The following is a 20812-nucleotide window of genomic DNA, read 5'->3' on the forward strand; positions in this document are numbered from 1 at the left end:
AGCAGTCTTTAAGTACTTTACAAAATGTTTTTGGTCTTTCTCCTGAAAATATCTTTCCAGATACAAAAGCTGACAACCAAATCAATACTGACCTGGCCTAACGTAGGCATGGAATGTTTCTACCTAAAATAATATTTTTCCAGAATCATTTCACGATCAAAACTGTTATAAATATTTCTCACCCAAGCTGCACTCCTGAATTTTCCTACTAAAACACTATATACTTCACCTGCACATCATAGAAGTACATGTAAATCTTACACAACCTTGTACAGTTACACAGGAGACTCTATGACACTTGTTTCTGTTACCCTACCTACAGACAGTCCGTACAGGTCATCCCAGTTCCAGTTTGGCATTAAATGGCAGTGCAAATGTATATCAAAGAGGTACGTTACAAAGAAGAGGGATTCCACCCCAGACTCATAACTGTATGTTCAATATTAAATTGTTTCAGCAGATTTCAAAGCAACTGCACCTGCTTTAGTAATTAGTATATGGTCACATTTGCTGAGCGATATGGGTTATGACAGATTAGCATTCTCCAGTTGTGGATAGGTCTTTCAAATCCAACAGTCTTGTGATATTGTCAACGGTTGCTTCACTATTCTCTTGTGGCCTCACTAAAAAACCTTTGTGACAAAAATATCACACAACAAATGTTACTGCAGCTTAAAGTGAGTCCTTAATTTTTGACAAATCAACCACCATACTCTTCACACTTGAAACCACTGCCACCAGTGTAATGAGAGTTGAGTTCTGTAGCACATTGGCAGAACCTACTGCATCTGCGTGAAACCCAGACATTTGATGGTATTCGCTGGATGTTTGGTTAACATCGCATCAGAATTTTGCCTGTTGCAGACAACATCTTTTCCGACACGGCATTTGAAAACTATAGACAGGATGTCATTGTTAAATACTTGAATACGTTCTGCCAAAGTACTATGCACAATACATTAGAGATTTGCGCAGGTGCAGTACGTTCTGCCGACATGCTGACTTCTGTTATTCATTGGTTGGGATTTAAACCAACGACTGAAGGAGTGTCAGGTATACTGCAAGAGGTAAGGTATGTGTTTCTGTGTTAGATAACATCAAAGATGTAATAAAATATACAAGTCTTTAGACTCCTTCTTGTTCTTCTTCATCTCCATCTTCTTCTTCCTCCTCCTCATCTTCATCATCTTCATCATCATCATCATCACCTGCTTCTCCTCCTTCTTCGAAATCGAATTTCATCCTTTTTCTCCTTCTTTCGTTCTCTTCATCATCATCATCGTCATCATCATCTTCTTCATCTTCTTCTTCTTCATCGTCATCATCATCATCTTCGTCTTCCTCGTCCGAGTATTCGACTGGTTCTGTCGTGGTGTGTTGGAAACCGTCGTAGAATTCCTTCACGGCGTCGACCGCTGCCTTGGCTTCCTCGGCGGGGCCGTTGAGGTAAAATGTGCCGTGGTGTCTGTCGCTGCCCCCTCCCCCTCCCCCCGGCTCCATGGTCCAGGTCGGCGGGATCTTTGGTCGTGCTCGAAGCCAGGCGTACTGGTCTGTAAGAATTGTGGAAGAAACTTTAACCCTCAGAATGCTAAGAGAGCCAATTCGGCATGAAATTTGTATGGTTACAGGGATAGGCAGCAAGAAGAAGGTTAAAAAGACTTTTTTTACCACTGCTCTAACCAAAATCTGTGAATCTCTTCTTACAAAAAATAGGAAAGAAACATTCTATTAATTTGAAAATCAGTAGAGATGTTGACATTGTGGTATACCTCTGTATCACATGTACCATTTTTCTGTTATCTGGTGAAATTTTTAGATGAAATGTCACAAAAATTACTTTATCAGAAAGACTTGAGGAGGGACCAAACTCCTTGTTACTGTTCAACGGTGCCAAGATGCATGATCAAAATTTAATGAAATCATTATCTCAAAGCCAACCAGCCCACATCCACAAAAAAATGATGATTCAGATGAATTTGTCCCCGATCTGATCTTACCGTTTGGATCATCCTTGTTTTGGTATTTCTCCTGAAATCGCTTCAGGTCCTCACCCTTCAGGTCATAGGTCACCGAGAAAGAACTCTGCATCTTCTGACTACCTTCGTACCATCTGAAGATGTCTTCTTTTGTGTGCTCGCCTGGAAAAAAGTTCATTTATTTCAAAACAAATTTTTATTACATCCCGAGAATAATTTCATAAGGATGACAAGAAACTGCATGATGTACAAAATGACTAATAAACTGGTGGACGTACCAACCACTAAGTATCTGATACCAGCCCAGAAAAGAACAAGTAACAGTCATGCCTTCAACTACCAGAGTTAAGAATTGAAGTGTTCAAAACTCCAAGAACTATCGTAGAGTAGAGCTCATTGCCATCAAGCACAGTTGGGGTATCATCACTAGAAAGCTTTAAACAACTCCTGGAATTAAACGACTGTGCAAATAATAGTTGTAACAGGTAGTGCAGTGCAAGCTGCCACTGCGCCGCATGCATACAAAACTGGTGTGTTATGCTGAAGGGCGGTTATACCAGCTGTACCAATACAGGTGCTGATACATGCATCCTTGAACATCCATGATTTTACAAAAGAAAGACACATACAAAAGTGTTGAAACCTACTGACCAGGTAAAAATGTCTGCATTTTCCCGTTAGGAAAGGTGATCTGTAGTTCCTCCTCGCCGTCGTACCAGGTGAACTTCCACTCCTCAGGAAGGTCGCCGAAGTTCTCCTGGATAAACTGGTCGTCATGTCTCAGGTCCATGAACAGGACATCCACACCCTCGTACCTTCTCCTGGCATCTGTCATGTGCTGGGTGATCTGAACAAACAAAAAGGTAACTAGAAAAGTTACATTTGCAAGGCATAATGTTTACCTTCACATGTGGTCTGCTCTGTTAATTCTTACTCAAACACATTTATATATATATGGTCAGATAGGAGTCTAAATCCCTCCTGCTATGAAATTACAACATGATGTAACCCAACATTAGTTACCATGGTAACAGACACAACATCGGTTCAGGTCATTGAGGTCACTGTTTGGAGAACAAGAATAAGAAATGTAGCAAAACAATATGTTTTCCTTCGATAAACATAAATATGGTGTATCACCCTAACAGATCTAACCCGCGGGAGGGCTTGGACTGAGTGTGATGTGGAATACCCCGTGTTGTATTTTATTCATGTCATGCCCACCCAACAAAACACACATTTCAATTCGAAATTTGGCGTCTCTAAACAAAAACTTGTAACAACATAAATTCCAATGTCCAAATCTGGTATACAAATTTTTGAAAGTGGTGTACATGTACTTGGTGCATGCAGAAGGCTTTTGAATTATTCTATGGAACATTTGGAAGCCTAATCTCCAAGCAGATTATATGGTGGCAAGGCAGCATTGGCTAGAGGAGTGTCCATTAGCCACCGAATTCCATAGGAGCAGTGGGTTGTTATGTGTAAACTGTAATTAATCCACTGTATTTAGGGCATGGCATTGGAAGGTGGAGCCCATCACTCTCCTTCCACCATCTTTTACCTCCTCAACTGAAGTCAGGCACACACTTTACACCTGGGTGGAGTGAGGAAAATTTGTCTGATGCAGACAATTTTCAAAGTTAGCTGCATCAGTACAAAAAAAAAAAAAAGAAAGAAAGGATTTTGAGCCCTGGAAAGAGAACACCTCAAAGACATTGAATCCCATCTTGATGTCCTTTATGGCAAGTACATGTAATAATATGTTGGTTTGTGTATTCTGATTATTGTTGATACTAAGTAATAGCGGTATGCTAACATCTTTCAGTTCCACTATTTACCTCCAAAGGTATAGTGAGGTACCCAGATCCACTGTAGTCAGGGTTGGGTATCAGGGCTCCATCCTTCCCTACTATGTAGGTGTGGGTGTCACGGTAGTCACTCCAGGATAGGACATCACCTGGACAGATTCATGCAGAAACAAACAACAGAAAAAAAATCAATTCCTGCAAAACAGGTAATACTACTGTAGTACACCAACAATTATCATTAATCAAAATCAACATAACTTATCACTTAGTGTAGCAAAAGTATATCATAGCAGAATTAGTATAGCAGAATCGTATGTTAGAATTAGTACAGCTGAATTGTATGTTAATCCTTTGTTTTAACCTGAGACCTTGTTAGTGGGACAGACTGTCACACACAGATGTTTGACCATGTATGTAGGACAGGAACCCTGACACCGGGTCCTGACCCTAAACAGAACAACACTAGATCAAATGTACCACAGCCACGCCACCAGCAGTGACTGTGAGGACTGTCTTCCTGCAATTGTGGATCCAAATAAACTCAAACTTAAACTGCTAAGTCAGACCTTTGGCACAGAATTTGTACAGGGTTAGTTTGCGTGTTAATCTTGCCAAAATGGCATTGTTCAATGTGATCTGGAACCAGTTTAGTTGAAATGGACTCAATCAGTGAATACTTGAGCTACTCTTCCACTGGCAGTGAAAGAGAGGATAGAATTGCTACAATTTGTATGCCATTTCATTAAACCTGTGACTGGGTAAGCTTCAGATCCACTAGCTCTTTTCAACAATGTTGTTGTACCCAGAACCATACTTTATCCAAAACCATGCCTGGGGCAAATCTACATTCTTGGATATGCAGAAACAATCCAGAACCGTGCCTGATCCTAACCCTAACCCATTCAGGCATAGAAGTATAGATAGGCATGGTTCTGGATATGATAAATGTACAGTGAACAGTGGACCACCTGTCCTAAGGACTTTCCAGTAGCAGTTGAGTGACACAGCCGGGATTCAAACTCTAGGACATCCAGAGGCAGGGTCGCTAACCACTGGATCATGCATGGTACATGATTAGGCAGCAGGAAACAGAAGTAACCTGCTCTTAACTGCCTCACCCCAAAACCAATGCAAATCTGTTATCAAAGGGCTAACTTAGGAATGAGAGGGTTAACTTAACTCAGACTATTAACATATATAATGTTACCTAGCTGTGGTGTGAAATCTGGAATGTCTGGTACTTTCCCATTGGTTGGTGCAGTTTTGGGTGCTCCCAGGTGCCATTGTGGGACATAGATGTACCTGGCTAGGTCTTTCTCCTAGAAGAGATGAGACAGACTATACATAAGAAAACAGTTACTCAAACAACTGGATAGATTTTGAAAACTGTAAGACATTTCAAGTAGCATTCACTACTTTTCATCAGACTAAGAGAATCTGTATTTGAACAGGTATTTGCCCATAATCCAAATACATTGTACTATGAATTGATGTCTGGAACCTTCACAAACAAAAAATCATGACACACGAGTAAAACATAAATAAGATTTCTTGTCCATTCCCAATCTTTTTAAAGTCAAACTGTATTCGAAGTACAAAATTAGTAACATTGAAATGGCAATTCTAGATCCCATTATATATATGTGATTCTTGAAAACAATGAGTGAATAAAATCAGTCATTTCCATCCATAGCAAATTGCAATTAATTAATTGCTCCTTTTATCATTAATTAATCTATTGTTATCAAACAACATTGGAGTGCTAATCTGCTTTCATAAATGGTCCTTTGTGTTTAATTGTATGAGCCAAATATAATATAATTTCATGATTTATTGTTGTAATGCAAAGAAAATTTCAACTTCAGATAGAAAGTAAACACTGCAGAAAATGAACCTCTAAAAACAATGAGGTCTACCGTGTTGGACAGAAGATAGCTCTAAATTCTAAGACATAGTGATACGCACGTATGGGAAACATAACAGATGATTCATGTCCAGACTGTGCCATAGCGTGGGGGAAGACCCAACGGAATTTCATATTTGCATGACAAAGTCCTAGAGTAACGGTGCAGCAATTCATAACGGCTGATTTTTAAACATTCGAAACAATCAAAAACTACAACAACGCAGAAAAAAACTGATTGCACTGAGTACACAGCTACAGAATAGTCCAGGAGCTTCAAATTATTTTAGCATGCCGTGGTGTTAGATTGAAAGATAGGAAAAAGAAAACAAAATGGGGAGGGGGGCAGAGTGGGGCTACAAAAGGTAAAGAATTCCTCGACAGATTGCGATGTATTCTCGGCCCACATACCAGACGTTCCTTTGCTACTTCCTTCTGGGTCTTCTTCTCGCTCATTCTAGACCGCTAGTTCCGCCCAGGGCCCGCAGAAAAGTTAAATAAAATGGAGGGGAGCTTGTGGCAACAAACCTCTCAAAGTGGGAGTGGTACTCGACAGTGGGGCAATGACCGAAAGTGAACTCTTATTCAAATTACCCGGGGACTATTCTACTCATCGTCAAAAAAGGTAGGTTACTGTTACATGATAACTTTAAAATACCTGCCTATATGAAATATGTATAATTTGCCTTTAACAAAATAATTTGATACATTTATTGATGATTTTATACATATTTTGTGCCACAATTTTACTATAAAAACAATGTTTTATGATATATTTTTTATTATAGCAAAATAAGTGTCCCCTATTTTTCATAAAGTAGAATCGTCTGAGATTAAACCACAAAGTCTCGTGAGTTTTGCGTCATCTCGCGAGAACACCCTCTTGTCCATCATGGCGGAGGGATAGGTTCCACTCGAAAATCGCTTGTTGCTCCCAAATTTTCCTCCGAATTTCTGACTTTACATCACTCTCCGAACGTCCAAGATGAGCGAGCCGGGCCAAGCAGGGACCAGGTTCGCCGACTACTTCGTGGTCTGCGGTTTGGACGTCGCATCGGGCTTAGAACCGGACCAACTACAAGGTACGCCAGCTCTTTAAAAAGACATCGCCAGAAAAAAAGCGTCAAAAGCTGACGGCAGAAAATATCTTTATTGATTTTTTAATCCCCATTTCATGTAATATTCTAGCTTCTACTTACGTTGTCACGTAGGGACGGAACTAATGTTTTGTTAGAATATCAGGGTTATGGCGATTTTGGCTGTCCTCCAATTAAACAACGTACGCCAAAATGTGTAACTCGAAACGCCTTTTCTCTTTGGGTGTAGCGTCCCCATCTGAAGTCCTTGGATTTTGCCCCCTAGAAATGTCAACAACACATCCTTACGAAATAACCGAGGTCTGTTAAAGAATGTAGCCGTGTTTATCTTCAGGTTGTTGCGAAGTCCTGATTTACAAAATCATGCAACAGGGTCCGTTTTCTTCGGTTCTAGTTTTATTTTCACGCCATGTTAGATGATTTCACTACGCAGTTCAGAGGTGTGAAAAATAATCACAATCTTACAATTATCTCACTAAATTGTAGGAATTATCGCTGATATCAATACACATCCCAGTTTCTTCCGTAGACAGACACTTCCTTTTTGCTGACGTGCAGGAAAAATCTAATCCTTTGTGAATTTCTTCCGGTTTAGAAACCAGGAAATACGTGTTGAAACACTAAATAAACATCGCGTCATAAAATAGAACACGTACCTCAAACATCAATATTTTTCTTCCGTCATTTTTGGTAGAAGAATAACCAGTGTATACCAGTGTAGGAATGTATAGAATACACACAAATACACAGTACTGTTTTATTCTTGAGTATAGTTTATTTCTTTGGGATATTTCACACACAAAATAAACAAGATTTGTCATAAAAATAGAACCTGTACCTCAAAACATCAATATATTTACATTTTCCATCCGTGTGCTTTACATAACTAGAAGAATAACTAGTGTGATGCCAATGTAGAAATGTATAGCATACACTCAATTATACACTGTTATTTTGTCTTGATTGTATTTTATTTGTTATTTATATTTCAAAACATTGTCACTAAGCTCACTATTTCCATATTTTTTATTCATTGATCGTTGTTTCTATTCATGTATGTTTGTATTTTGCAACTACATGGGTAATACATGTAGTGGAATTAACAATGAATTTGCAATAAATTTCAGTATATATAGATTTTTGTCATTCAACCATATACTTTTATTTGTTTATTCATCTAGTAGTACTTCTGTTTTTACTACAGCCCAAATATTTGACTTCTTTTCTCATCATTGTATATTTCCTCCATCTCATGACTTACCGGTAGACTAGTTTTTTTCCTAGCAAAAATAAGATAGTATGTTTTGTTATCTCTTAGAAGTATTGTAGCATGATGTATCTATAAGCATAAAGGCATACAAGCAGAATACATGCCATTTGCTACAATGTGAGAGACCATAGATATCAATATTATATAATATATTACTGATATTTTTGTATGTCAATTATATAATGTATTACTGATTTCTGTGGGTTCTATCATTGACATAATGTCATAAGTCCAGCTGTTACATAGAGGTAATACAGTCCTCCATTGTCTTAGAGCTTCTCCAATCTTTACTCAGCTGTGCACTGTAACACTTGCGTGAGGAAACATCAAAGAACAATTGACGTCATATCTTGATAAAATCCAAACCCACGCTACAATATATCAGATATTAATGTATAAAAGAAGGCCTGCATATGTTTCATATCTTTTTAGACGGAACCAAAATTGAAATTGAGTTGTACGTGTTATAGATAAAATTCCAACAGACCATTGGACATTGAAGTACTTGATTTTTAGAGCTTCTTTTTGGAAAGAGACCTTACTAATGTTATTTGTCGTGTGTAGAAGAAAAAGATACAAGTTACAAAGTTTTTTTTTAAATAGCGAGTTAAGTTTTCTCTGATTTCTGAACTTGGTAAAAATAACAATGACATCACTGTAAACTGTAATAATGTTAACAGTTGATATAATAGAAACACACATTTTTGTTTTTATGAAAGCCACAATGGAAAGTTGACATCATATGTTGTGTCATATTTCGTTTTGTTCAACTGTTTTCTCTTTTCAAGTAAAACTAGTTGTCTTGGGTCCATTTATGAAATGAAACCATTGTTCCAGTGACAGGCAAATACCATAGCTTTAGGCTATGATTTTTGTCTTCTTTTTGTGTCAAAATATAAAGGGACACATTCGGAAACCATTTAGATTGCTTGAGGCTGAAACGGAACACACAAGCACAGCTTGTTTCTGTATATAGTCTCTTCCAAATAGTCATCATTTTGTTTTGAATATCAAATTTTGATGCCTTTTATTTAGATTCAACTTGTTACTTTTTTGTTATGACTCGGTATACTACTAGTATACAGTATACTGTTTTGTTGTATGGCAATGTAGGAAATGAAAGACTTATGTTACTAAGCTTGCCAGATTACAAATTGTTTAATTTTTCTGTTGTCTCCAATTTTTTCTGCCAACTTTATTGGGAGCCTTGGCTTGCCATTATTATAAATGGAAATATTTCAGATAGGTCCAATTTCAATTTCTGTACCACGATTAACATTTTTGGTCCTTGCTGACAACATGAAAATGCCAAGATTACAATTGTTAACATACCCAGGGCACTACTATATCATACTTGTCTATTATTGTCTATAGAAAATGAATGTCAGGTCTTTTTATTGGGTCTTAATTGGGCTCGTATATGGATATGTGAGTCTCTCATGGGCCTTAGTGTCATCAATTGATTGATTGCAGTCTTGCCTCAAATGCAAGATTGTAATTTATTTTGAAGAAAATATTGCAAATTTTGTTCCTCAGTAAAACATTTTTGCAATCTCATGCACAGTGCTCAATATAATCAAAGAAAGTTTGTATTAGCAAATATACCATGCATATATTCAAAATATGTAGTTTGTTATTTGCAAAAGTCTGTATTGAAATAGTACTTGTTTTTTGTTAACAATCAATTGCATCCACACACACGTCAACAGTTACTTATGGCTATATGAATGAATGTTGGTAAGTTTGCTGAATTTACTGTGAATACAGTTTACTTGTTATGAAGTCAAAAATTTTCAATCCATCAATTTCATTATTTGGAACCCTTTTGCCTCACAATGCAGATCGTATGCAAAAGTGAGAATCCATTGGTTTTGCTCATTATGCAGCAGAGTGAAATTGTGTACTCATGTGAAAGGGAAAAGTGGTGTGACAAAAAAGGGTGACTCATGGGATAGTCAGCCCCCAATAGGTCAGTCAGGACCCCATAGGTGCCATTGTCATGCTAATGATTGTATCATCAGGGAAAGCAATTAATCAAACACCCCTTAGGACGGTTCCATTTTCAAATTTTTAGGAAAATTTTCTTTATTTTGTAGGGTTTCCCTATTTTTTAAAATTAATTTAACTAATAACTAGAAAGGCCAATATTTGCTTTGGAGCAAATACAGCGATGGGTTCACCACATTTTACCACATGGCAGGGAAAGAATGAGAAACACAAGGGAAAACAATGATTTACATTGATATAACTATAATATGAAGTAACATACAACTAAAACAACAGTTGGATAGCTATTCCCTACTTTATTGGTTAGGATTTTTAATTGCATAATGCAAACTGTTGATTTTCAAAATAAATAAAAAAACGTTCATGCCCCGCATTCCAATGCTGGAGCAGAAAAGCTTGAAATACCTACCAAAACACTTGAATAAAGACATACTGTCAGTATGGAAATACTCTGTGCAGGTATTAATCAAGTTAAATCCCAACAGCCAATCAGCAAGAAATGCTCTGAGCAGGTGGAAATGCTCAGTGTGCAGGTGTTAATCAAGTTAAATTCCAACAGCCAATCAGCAAGAAGTATAGAGGAAAGCTGCATGCCTATTGGTTGATGCCCTGCATTCCATTGTAATGACTCATGCCCAGACGTGGTAAACATGGCACACTAACACAGTAATACATTAGCTATAATACAGCCAAAAAACTCAAATAAAACCATTCTAAAAGCCTGTATCACAATAATTTAAAAAACGCCTAGGGGTATTTGCCCACTGTACCTCCATACCAAATTTCAGGACCTTAGGCCCTAAAATGAAGAAGCTGAATCCATTTAAAAAATGGCAGGAGAAGGAGAAGGAGGAGAAGGAGGAGAAGAAACATCAGAAAAAGCAATATGGTTTCACCACACCACTTCGTGGTGTGGTGAACCCATAATAACAATATTGCATGGTTGACGATGTTATCAAAAAACAATTCAACTTTTTTTTTTTCTACATTTGGAAAAAAATATCTAACATGTCACTGATTTTCTCAGTACATTAGTTTGATTTATTTTGATGTTTGTCACACTGCCACAACCAATTTCACCAATTATGCATTAGTCTAACAACAATCATGGGTTTACAGTGGGCACCATATGGTCACGACAAATGAGTTTTTCCATACCAGGTATTATAATGAGCAAGTACAAATGTAGTTGTAAATGTGTATGAGAGTTAATTTTAATATATGTGTAATATCTAGAGTTTCAGAAGGATAGTTTCAAATTTGTAACAATTCTTACAAAAGTAAAATGAAATTTGGGGGCATGCCGCATGCATTGATAGTAATACTGTGTAATTTTTAAAAGAAAATTGGCGTTTCAGTGGCTCCAACAACATTATGGAAGACTGGTTGAAATTAGGGGTGTAATACGTCCAAGAAATAATGATGATAAGTTAAATGAAATGACTGAAAATGACTTTTGGCTCAAATTATCATTATAATATCTATTGAAAGTTCATACCTACTAATCTACTTATAATACTATAACTGCAAGTTTATTTTGCTGTAGCACCAGTTACACTAAATACTATTAATCTTTTAAACCTTTTCCCCACTGCCTAACCTCATAATCAATAGGGAACTGTTAGCAAGTAGCTACTTCAGTGTGCTAAGGGTTAAGCCTAATTTTGAAACCCTAATGTAAGTAACTTTGTATGCTGTGTTCTTCTTTGCTTTTCTGTGCCAAACCTGAAGTAAGGAGAATAGAGTACTGTTTTGTGTCAATCCTGTACCTTTGCCAATCTCTTCAGGTTTTGCAGTCAGCACTTGGCCAGGGGCCATCCTGTCAAACTGTGTTCATTAAATCTATGACCTGAACTGACATATGCATGCAGCCAGGGCTACCCAACTACTAGCCATTATTAAGTAGCCAAGTTAGAGTTCCCCTAGCTTGACTACATTTCACCTACAGCACAGTGGTCCGCAATTAACAATACCGGGCATTCGAAGTCATCTTTATTTAGAATCTTACCAGTCAAAATAATGAGTTAGCATTTATGTTGACTGGTGAGATTCAAGTTCAAGTTCAATTTATTTAAATCAACTGGCATGTACACAGATTCATAGAAAATGTGACATGAAATTCGTTGACAATTACAGTAAAAGCTCTCAACATGAAGACAACGATTAAAAGCAGCATAATTAAAAGCCAGTTAAAAATACAAACCACTCGTGATGAACAGAGTTCAGTTCTTATACTTATACAACTTAATCGCTCTAGGAAAGAACGAAAGTTCTTGTCTCTTTGTACGGCTTTGTGAAGTCATAACATGTCTGACTCGCCGAAGGTCATAGCCACTGTGTAAAGGACGGGAAATGAAACAGAATTCTGAGAAAGGTATTGTGACTTTGAATATTGTTGATTACATAGCTGTCAAACCTCTAGTAATCAGCAATCAAAATGATGAGTCAGCAGTTATTTTGCCACCTGTTGTGTGGTGAGTACAGGAAGGTCACATTTGTACCTCATGAAAAATTCACACGTTTCCGGTTTATCTTTTTGTGCAGGCCGTCTTTGTTCTCTCCAGGCAATTCCCTTCGCAAAATCAATATTATGGAGCTTCTAGGTTGTATATTACAGATGGTCAGGATAGAATTTTCTGTCAAAATGATGTGTTACAGGTTCTTATCATAGACCAAATTTCAGTGAGAAGGGACAAATTTTTTTCAAAAAGGGACTTTTTGAAAAAGGGACTATGAAAGAGTTATTTTAAGGCAAGGAAGGTTTAGAAGATCACTTTATATTATTTTTCAGAGAAATAAAATGCATGATACATAATACTACATACATATTATTTGTGTGATAGAGGGTATACTGCTACAAATGTATTATGATTGTTGATCTTGTGTCATCTATATCAGTATATGTGTTAGGGTAAAGACAACATTTCAATCTATACACAAATAAAACTGTGTGTAAAATAAAAATATATATAGTATACTGGTAGTATACTGATACTGTACTTAGTCTAGTAAGTTGTAAGAAAATTGGAAATGGAAAATACCCCCTATACCCTTACTGAAGTTAGTACCTCTTGGTCCGTCCCTTAATTTGACTGTGTGACACATATTGTACCATACACTACTGCAAAATTACCAATTACTACTCAATCCCAAACAATGCACACTGGTAATGTTGTACCAGGCTATTGTTTGTAATCAGCACCTTTCCCATTACATTTGCTCTGTCCTACCTTATCCAAGGTCAAGGGCACACATTAAAGGTCGATCTGACTTCTACTATTAAAGTTCTACTACTTCTAGTGCAGTTATATATATATACAACTATATTCTGTAGTTGGGAGTATTTAGACACGAATTTAAATTATTGGTTCAGGGATATGCCTGCTTTTTTTTTTTTTGATTTGCAAAAAAAAAAATCAACTCCAAAATGCTTTTATTTTGTTACAAATAGTTGAAAGAAGTCCCTAATTCTCTTCAGAATTGTTTCAGTTTTTCCATCTATCAATGCAGTGGTTTGATTACAAGTTTGACATTCATTGTTTGATTTACAAACCAGCCTGGCATGTTCGCTTCATAGCTTCTATCATAGCATTTGAGGCTATCATAGGATGCCTAGGGCTGTTTTTATTTTTTTTGCCCTGTCGCTTCAAATTTTTTCTGAAAAAAATCTGAGAACCAACAAATGAAATTGATGTGGCCTTAGAATATTCAGGCGTAGTCAGGGATCCTAAAATGGCTAAATGTTTTTTTCCTGTCCATACAGACAAAATTCTACCGGTACCACTTAATCCTGGCTCTTCAGTACATGTACATTGTATTGATCCATTGTTGAAAACAATTTTGTTGACGGATGTCATATTTTCTGACATCATGTCAAAACTAAAATTACATGTAATAGCAGCAAGGTCAGGTAAATGCACTTTTTCTCTACAAACAAAAGCATTTGTGAAGGTTGAATTTTAGTTTACCATAAATTGTGATATTTCGTGGTATCCGAATTTCTATGTTTTATAAAACAGCCTTACAGAACTACTGTAAGAAACAGGAGGAGCCAGTAAAAACCCTTCTGGTCCCGGGCCGGGGTTCGAACCCACAACCTCCCGGGCCCCAGTCAGACACTCTAACCACTCAACCGAAAAGGTCTAGACCCATCGGCCGGGTCAGTTGGTAGCGCCTATAAACCCCCCACTGTTACACTACGTCTCCTTGTAAGTTGTGTTAGGAATTTTAACCTTCTTACTGCTGCCCTAACCCCATGACCAATACAAATTTAGCACCAAATGGCTACATTAGCACGTAGAAGGTTAATGGTCAAAATAGTATATCAAAGTACAATGTGGCAAAGATATCTTCCATTAGTGTGATTACATTGTGCCTAGGTTTGAAATTAGATATGCAAAACTATGATGCAGACATGAAATATAAACACAGTGGCGACACTATTTGATCATTATGCGTTACGTAAATATTAATTCCAGACAAATTTTCATATTATTTTAATCAAACTGGCAGACTGTGATGACAACTCAATAGATTATTTTAGAGATCATTTTAATATCAGTTTTTTTTCAACTTTCAGGCTCAAACTCCAAAATTCATGTTGATAAATGCTACTAACAACCTTTATGTCCTACCTGGGCCGCGATTACGTTCGATACGGGTGTTCCGGCCCGTGTGATAACTAGCGGTACGGCCCGGGGGTTCTTACCGCGTACGGCCCGGCCCTTCCAAATGTTCCACAGAACGATTCGAACGCGTTTCGCCCTAACCGCGTGCAACGCTTTCGAAAATTCGAATGCAAAATTCGGACGTTGGAATTGATGTTGTTGCACTTTTTGGGTTTAGGGACACCAACTTTCTGCTCATTTTGCATTGAAAGGCGTGTTTTCTTGGGTGGGTATGACATAAATAAAATACAACACGGTGTATTCCGCATCACCCTCGGTCCCAGCCCTCCCGCGGATCGGATCTCCCTCCGGCCTTCGGCCGTCGGGCGATCCGACGCGCGGTCGGGCTGGTACCTCGGGCGATACGAAATACACCGTGTTGTATTCTATATATCCATAGATTAGATATGTTGTTCAGCACCAAGGACAGGTAAAGGTACATGTAGTTCTATAGCCTTTTTGAGGCTGTAGGGGCAGTGGGTTGTTAATCTACTGTGTCTAGGGTACAGTATTGGAAGGCAGAGCCCATCCCTCTCTTTCCACTGCCTTTTACCTTCCCAACTGAAGTCAGGTACGCATTTTACACCTGGGTGGAGTGAGGAAACTTGTGTTAAAGGCATCCAATGTGATTTCAGGGCAGCAAAAGTGGAAATGTTCTGAATAAGGCAATCTTTGTGATATTGACACATACTGCTTCAGATTGGTACATTTGAGTCAGTATTTCATACTCCGGCTTTTAAAAACTGCAGAAATAAGCCCCTAGATGAGTCCTTTATTTTTTGGGTGGTACCCTAAAAATCAGCCAAGGGCCCTTCTAGTAACCGTTTTCCGTCAGAATTTTTGCTCCATGAGGGTCAATATACAGTGGGATGGCGTGGTTTCAACTCAGTATGTAATCATTAAATGACTAGAATATTGACTTTGAAAAATCAGCTTTCCAAGCCCTAAAAAGTGCACTGGATGCCTTTAAGTGCCTTTCTCAAGGATACACAGCATCATAACGTTCTAGCATTCATTCAATTCAGTTCAGTCTCCCTTACATAAATCATGCATTTTTTTCTTGGTAAGTAACGTCCTGAAATATTGCTGCCACACACTCCAATCCTTTGTAATGTACACAGCAATTTATCATCTGTAAGGCAATACCTACGCTCGGTATCAACTACACGCAAAAGTAATAAATGATTTCAGTGCGTGTTTGGTATGGAGGGTATTGGTATGACTTGAGGTTACACTGGGCTCGAAATTATTTAAGTCAATACACAAGTAAAAATAAAAATCTACATATATACTATATTAGAGTTTAAACCATTTCAGTGCAGGTTAGGTGCAGATAGACATCAGAAATACCTGTACAATTACCTCAATACTAGTATTAGGCCACACCAAGTAAATTTTATGGATGACGTCCTTTGGAGACCCTAAATCTAATGCGAGAGGGCGAAAGAAAAACAAGAAGGGCCCTAAAAAACAAGATGCCTAGATTAGAAATATACTAAGAGACGACAAATGTTAGGACACGAATTGATTGAGGTGACACAGTGTAACAAGCAAGAAGTCTTTTATTCATCATCAAAACAGCAATAAATCAGGTGGAACCGTGGACAGTGAAAACAGTATGGTAATAGACACTTTCTTCTATACGGGTTTCACGTCAATCTGACGACTTGCGGCACTGTCGTGACTCTTTGGTCATTAAGTTACAGGAAGCGGAATTTCTTGTTTTTTTTCTAGGAACATGTCAGAATCAATGCGCGCGCGGACGTCATCCATAAAATTTACTTGGTGTGGCCTTACTACCTCCATTAGTAAGTATATACCGGTGGTATTTTGAGCCCCCAGCCTATGTGATAGCACAGGAAAAAAAATCAATGGAATTGCGAGTGTATCGTTACATCTTTCGCCACAATATAGATGGGCCTGTTAAAATTTGGTGCCAGGGATTCTAGCCTCCCTGGGTCGTTACAGCAAAGTTCGTTTGTCTATGACATCTCTCTGGAGTTTTTAGATGATTGTGTCAATAAATGATACTTTTGCCAAGGACATTCGCTTGTCTTTATTAGATTGTGTGGCAGACTTTTGTACAATTTGTTGGTTTTTGCTGTCGTCTATATATTTGTCATGTTAATGGCATGGCTTAAGTTTTTGTTGGTTTCATTAAGTAGAGTACTATTACAATGAATCATTTTGTAGCGTACGTATATATCATCAATGTTATGGCAGATCTTGCCTGTAGTATAGAGCAGTAGACTTTGGCTGATATGAAAAAGTAGCTTAAAATAAGGCCACACCAATTTCAATTTTTTTTGGAAATCAAAATAAAAAACATTGTGATGGACCTCGGTGTATACATTTATGCTTTTGATGCAAAAATAATTCCACAAATGACAAAAGAACATAAATTTAGAACAATTTTCAGTAAAGATATTCCAACGAATCTTAGATTGCAGAGCAGAAATAGGACTTCCTTCAAGTTCAACTGTTGGCACCAAAATTTAAGCAATTTTGAAGCATGTCTATTCTCATTGTGATCTTTTTCTTCTCAAATCAGGACGAAGTGAAGAAGAAAATGAAGAAGGTGACTTTAAAAACAAAGAAATTAATTTCTATCGGTGTGGCATAAGGGTATTTTTATGACATTGATGGGTGGGTGATAGCTACTAGTACAGTTGGAACAGTGGCTGGGATACGTCGGTGAAGGTAATAAGATACACCAAAAAATAGTTACTCAAGCAACTGGACATGATTTTGGAAACGGTCAGACGTTTCAGGTAGCATCCTAGTGACATGTTGAGGTGTACATTTGCTAAATTCTCCGTATCCACAACTTAAATATACAAGTTTTACACTTAGTTGATGTCATGTGTTTTTTTTTGTTCCACTAGCCCACAACCTTCAGCTGACCCCCCTGGAAAGATCGTACAACTCCAAGGTGCTGGCACACTACCCTGAAAATGTGGCCTGGAACCCTTTTGATGAAAGTGCGGTTGGCATGGTAAGATTTCTGAACTTTTACCAAAAACCTTTACCAAAAAGCAGCATGAGTTGATTAGAAATGTTGTTTGGAACACAAAGTTTGTAACTGTGATTCTGTTGCCTAAGATTTGCACAAGGAATGTAAAGTTTGTTTAGAATTCATTATTTACATTTTTGTATGTAGATACTCCTTCACTAAGTCTTCCTATGAGTCTACTGTATTCAAACTACTGACACACAAGCAAACAAGCAGACAGACACTAAAAACAAAACCTCCTTACACAGAGATAACCAACCAACCAACCAACCAACCAACCAACCAACCCACCATAACCAAACAAACAAACAAACAAACACAAACATGTATGTATAAAAGATAAACTGGGTTGTACAGTTTATAACAATTACTGTGCTTTTTTTGTTCTGTAGCTTTGCCTTCCAAAGGGCCTGTCCTTCCGGACAGAGAACGAGAAGCGGGAAACTCGCTTCCACTCGTTCATCATCACGCGGGAGGACGGCAGTCGGACCTACGGCACCTCCTTCACGTTCTACGAGAAAGTCGTGGACAAACAGATCTGCGAAGCCATGCAGACGCTCTTTGCCATGCACAAGGCGGAGCTCAGCAACCGCCAATCCCGCACCGTCTTTCCCCTCATGGACCGCACGCCGCCCGAAATCGGGGACGAGAACGAGAGATACGTCCCCAGAACTTACGACATAACCTCCGATGTTTTGTACGTCACCAAGAGTATATGCCTTATAACACCACTGCCTTTCATCCAAGCATGTAAAAAGTTCCTGTCACAGTTGTATGAAGCAATATCGTCCCCTTCCCAGCCCCCCCTCCCCGTAGAAAGCTACGTTTATAACATTCTATACGAAGTCCCGCTGCCGCCGCCGGGGAGAAGTTTACAGTTCAACGCGGCGAAGGGCGCCGTGACGTGTCACCGTCCGAGCGCGAACGAGCTGCCGTTGTTCGACTTCCACATACGGGAGATGTTCACGCTACTCGGCGTGGATAGCGTACTACAGCTGTGGACCTGCGCTCTGTTGGAGAAACACATACTGCTGTATTCACAAGGTAAACATGACATGTTTGGGACCAGCTGTTTCTATAATAAAGGCATCTGATAGTTTCTATCGCCATTCAGTTCTTACATTGGTTCTAACTTTACAAGTACAAATCATTCAAAAGATGGATATGAGTTTTTGCTCTAATATTCTGCTGGTTCAGCTATCCATACATGTCCTTAGATTAATCAGTATATTTGTATCTTTGAGCTTGTTTATTCACAAAATTGAAAACTGCAATGTACAAATCAAATTTTTTCTGGAGTTGTAAAGTTTGTCGCTTTTCGTTGCCAGACTACCATCGCTTGATGCTGCTAGCGGAGAGTCTGAGCGTGCTGCTGTTCCCCTTCACGTGGCAGCACGTGTACGTTCCCATCCTGCCCGCCTCGCTGCTCCACTTCCTGGACGCGCCCGTCCCCTACATCATGGGTCTGCACCACAACGGCAGGGACGACAGGTCTCAGCTACAGCTCCCGCATGAGGTGGGGTTAGAACAACTGTTCACTTCTTATTCAGTTCATTTATTTCCAGGGCTTGAATTAATGCTGCATACCTGCACTGGTGCTGGTAACATTAAAAGTTACCTGCAACAGTTAAATTTGAAATTATGTGCCCTTTGTGTTTTGTCCTTATATGTTGACTCTCTAATATCAGCTTTGCTGCCTTGAGAGTCAGTGTAATGTCTTGTTGCATTTTTCAATAAATAATTTAAAAAAATAATACCTGCAACAGACAGTCAGAATTTTGTTAAGTGTGGATCACCAAAAGCTGTTCAGAAAGCATTGCCGTTAATTCTTTTACCCTTCATATAGCTAATGAAAGTCCATATACACCTACAGTTGTATCATAGGTAGACATCAGAAATATCTGCACTGCTCATATTTTACCTGCAAAAACCTACATATAATAACAGGTTGCATTTTGAGCCATATATTACCTTTACTTACTGTTATTTATTCAAGCACTCATTTCATGACAGAGATTCAGGTTCTTCTCTCTAAACTGCTAACATTAGAATGGGTTCTAGCTTTTGGACAAAATTATTCCTAACCGTTGTAACGTAGCGTAGAAAGTACCTTAGAAAGTTGCTTAGAAAGGGCATGAATTATCTTTTTAACTGCACATTGGTCTAGTACTTCAATATGCCAACTGTGAGGCCTTTTGATAATGATTCTTAAAATTTTTCTTCTGCAGGCCTCCCTCTGTTTTGTAGACATTGACAACCACACAGTCGAGCTCCCCGAGGATCTCCCACAGTTTCCTAAGAAACTCGACGTCCTCCAAGAAATCTCGGAGATCCTGGTCCGCAGCAACGTGCCTCTGGAGCCCGGGATGAACCCGCCCAGTCGTAGTGACTCGGGCTGCCATCTTAGCGACGACGGGCGCACGGGAAGCCCCGCTCACACCTCAACTCTCAGTAAACGCGACATTCTAGAAAGCAGCGAAGCCATCGCGAAAATAACCGCCATCGCGCAACGCATGGGAGTCAGTCACACAATCAGCGACATCGCGAAATCCCTCCCAGAGATCGCCGCGTTCGAAAAGAAACCAAAGGTCGACCACGATCTCGAAGACATGAAACTGAACGCCGCTTTACGAGAAATCTTCCTACACAGAATAGCGTCCTTGTTGCTTGGTTACGAGTCGTTCGTCATCCAACCGAACGGTGACCTGGAGTCGTGGTTTAGTAACAGGGAGCAGATGACAAACTTCGACAAAGCCGCGTTCTTGTCGGACCAACCAGACATCTACTTGCCTTTCTTGTCGCCTTTTATCGAGACACAGATGTTTGCAACTCTAGTGGACAACAAGGCAAGTAAACATGTCAAACCTTCACTCCAGGCCTGAAAGATTGTACTAAAATAAGTATATTTTAACGCACAGGTTAGGCATTGGAGGGAGAAGGTTGAAAAAAAAGGACATTACTGAAAGAAGTTTAGATTTTGATGCAGTACTCATGTTTTGAAAAGCTCCTTATAATGGGTAGAAATGTGTTTTTATTTTTTAAAAATTGCTTTTATGTACATGTGCTGG

General features: G+C 38.6%; 2 protein-coding genes across 2 annotated transcripts in view; one reads left to right on the forward strand and one right to left on the reverse strand.

The window, feature by feature from the left end:
* Positions 1–1047: 1047 nt before the first annotated feature.
* LOC109463372 (VID27-like protein) lies at positions 1048–6280 on the reverse strand. The gene is made up of 6 exons (XM_019760147.1): positions 6102–6280; positions 4995–5106; positions 3818–3936; positions 2628–2823; positions 1998–2138; positions 1048–1550 (listed from the first exon to the last, which is right to left on the reverse strand). The coding sequence occupies exons 1-6, from the start codon at positions 6144–6146 to the stop codon at positions 1126–1128; spliced, it is 1038 nt and encodes a 345-aa protein (XP_019615706.1). The 5' UTR covers positions 6147–6280; the 3' UTR covers positions 1048–1125.
* Positions 6281–6537: 257 nt separating this feature from the next.
* Positions 6538–20812, forward strand: part of LOC109463370 (DENN domain-containing protein 5A-like) — a 42524-nt gene continuing 28249 nt past the window's right edge. The window contains exons 1-5 of the mRNA XM_019760143.1: positions 6538–6772; positions 17617–17726; positions 18137–18788; positions 19073–19260; positions 19973–20590. Of these exons, the coding sequence (XP_019615702.1) occupies positions 6676–6772; positions 17617–17726; positions 18137–18788; positions 19073–19260; positions 19973–20590 (1665 nt within the window). The 5' untranslated portion in view covers positions 6538–6675. The remainder of the gene's footprint in view (positions 6773–17616; positions 17727–18136; positions 18789–19072; positions 19261–19972; positions 20591–20812) is intronic.

Source organism: Branchiostoma belcheri, unplaced genomic scaffold (genome assembly GCF_001625305.1).
Source record: "Branchiostoma belcheri isolate BF01 breed outbred unplaced genomic scaffold, Haploidv18h27 scaffold125, whole genome shotgun sequence".
Lineage (NCBI taxonomy): Eukaryota > Metazoa > Chordata > Leptocardii > Amphioxiformes > Branchiostomatidae > Branchiostoma > Branchiostoma belcheri.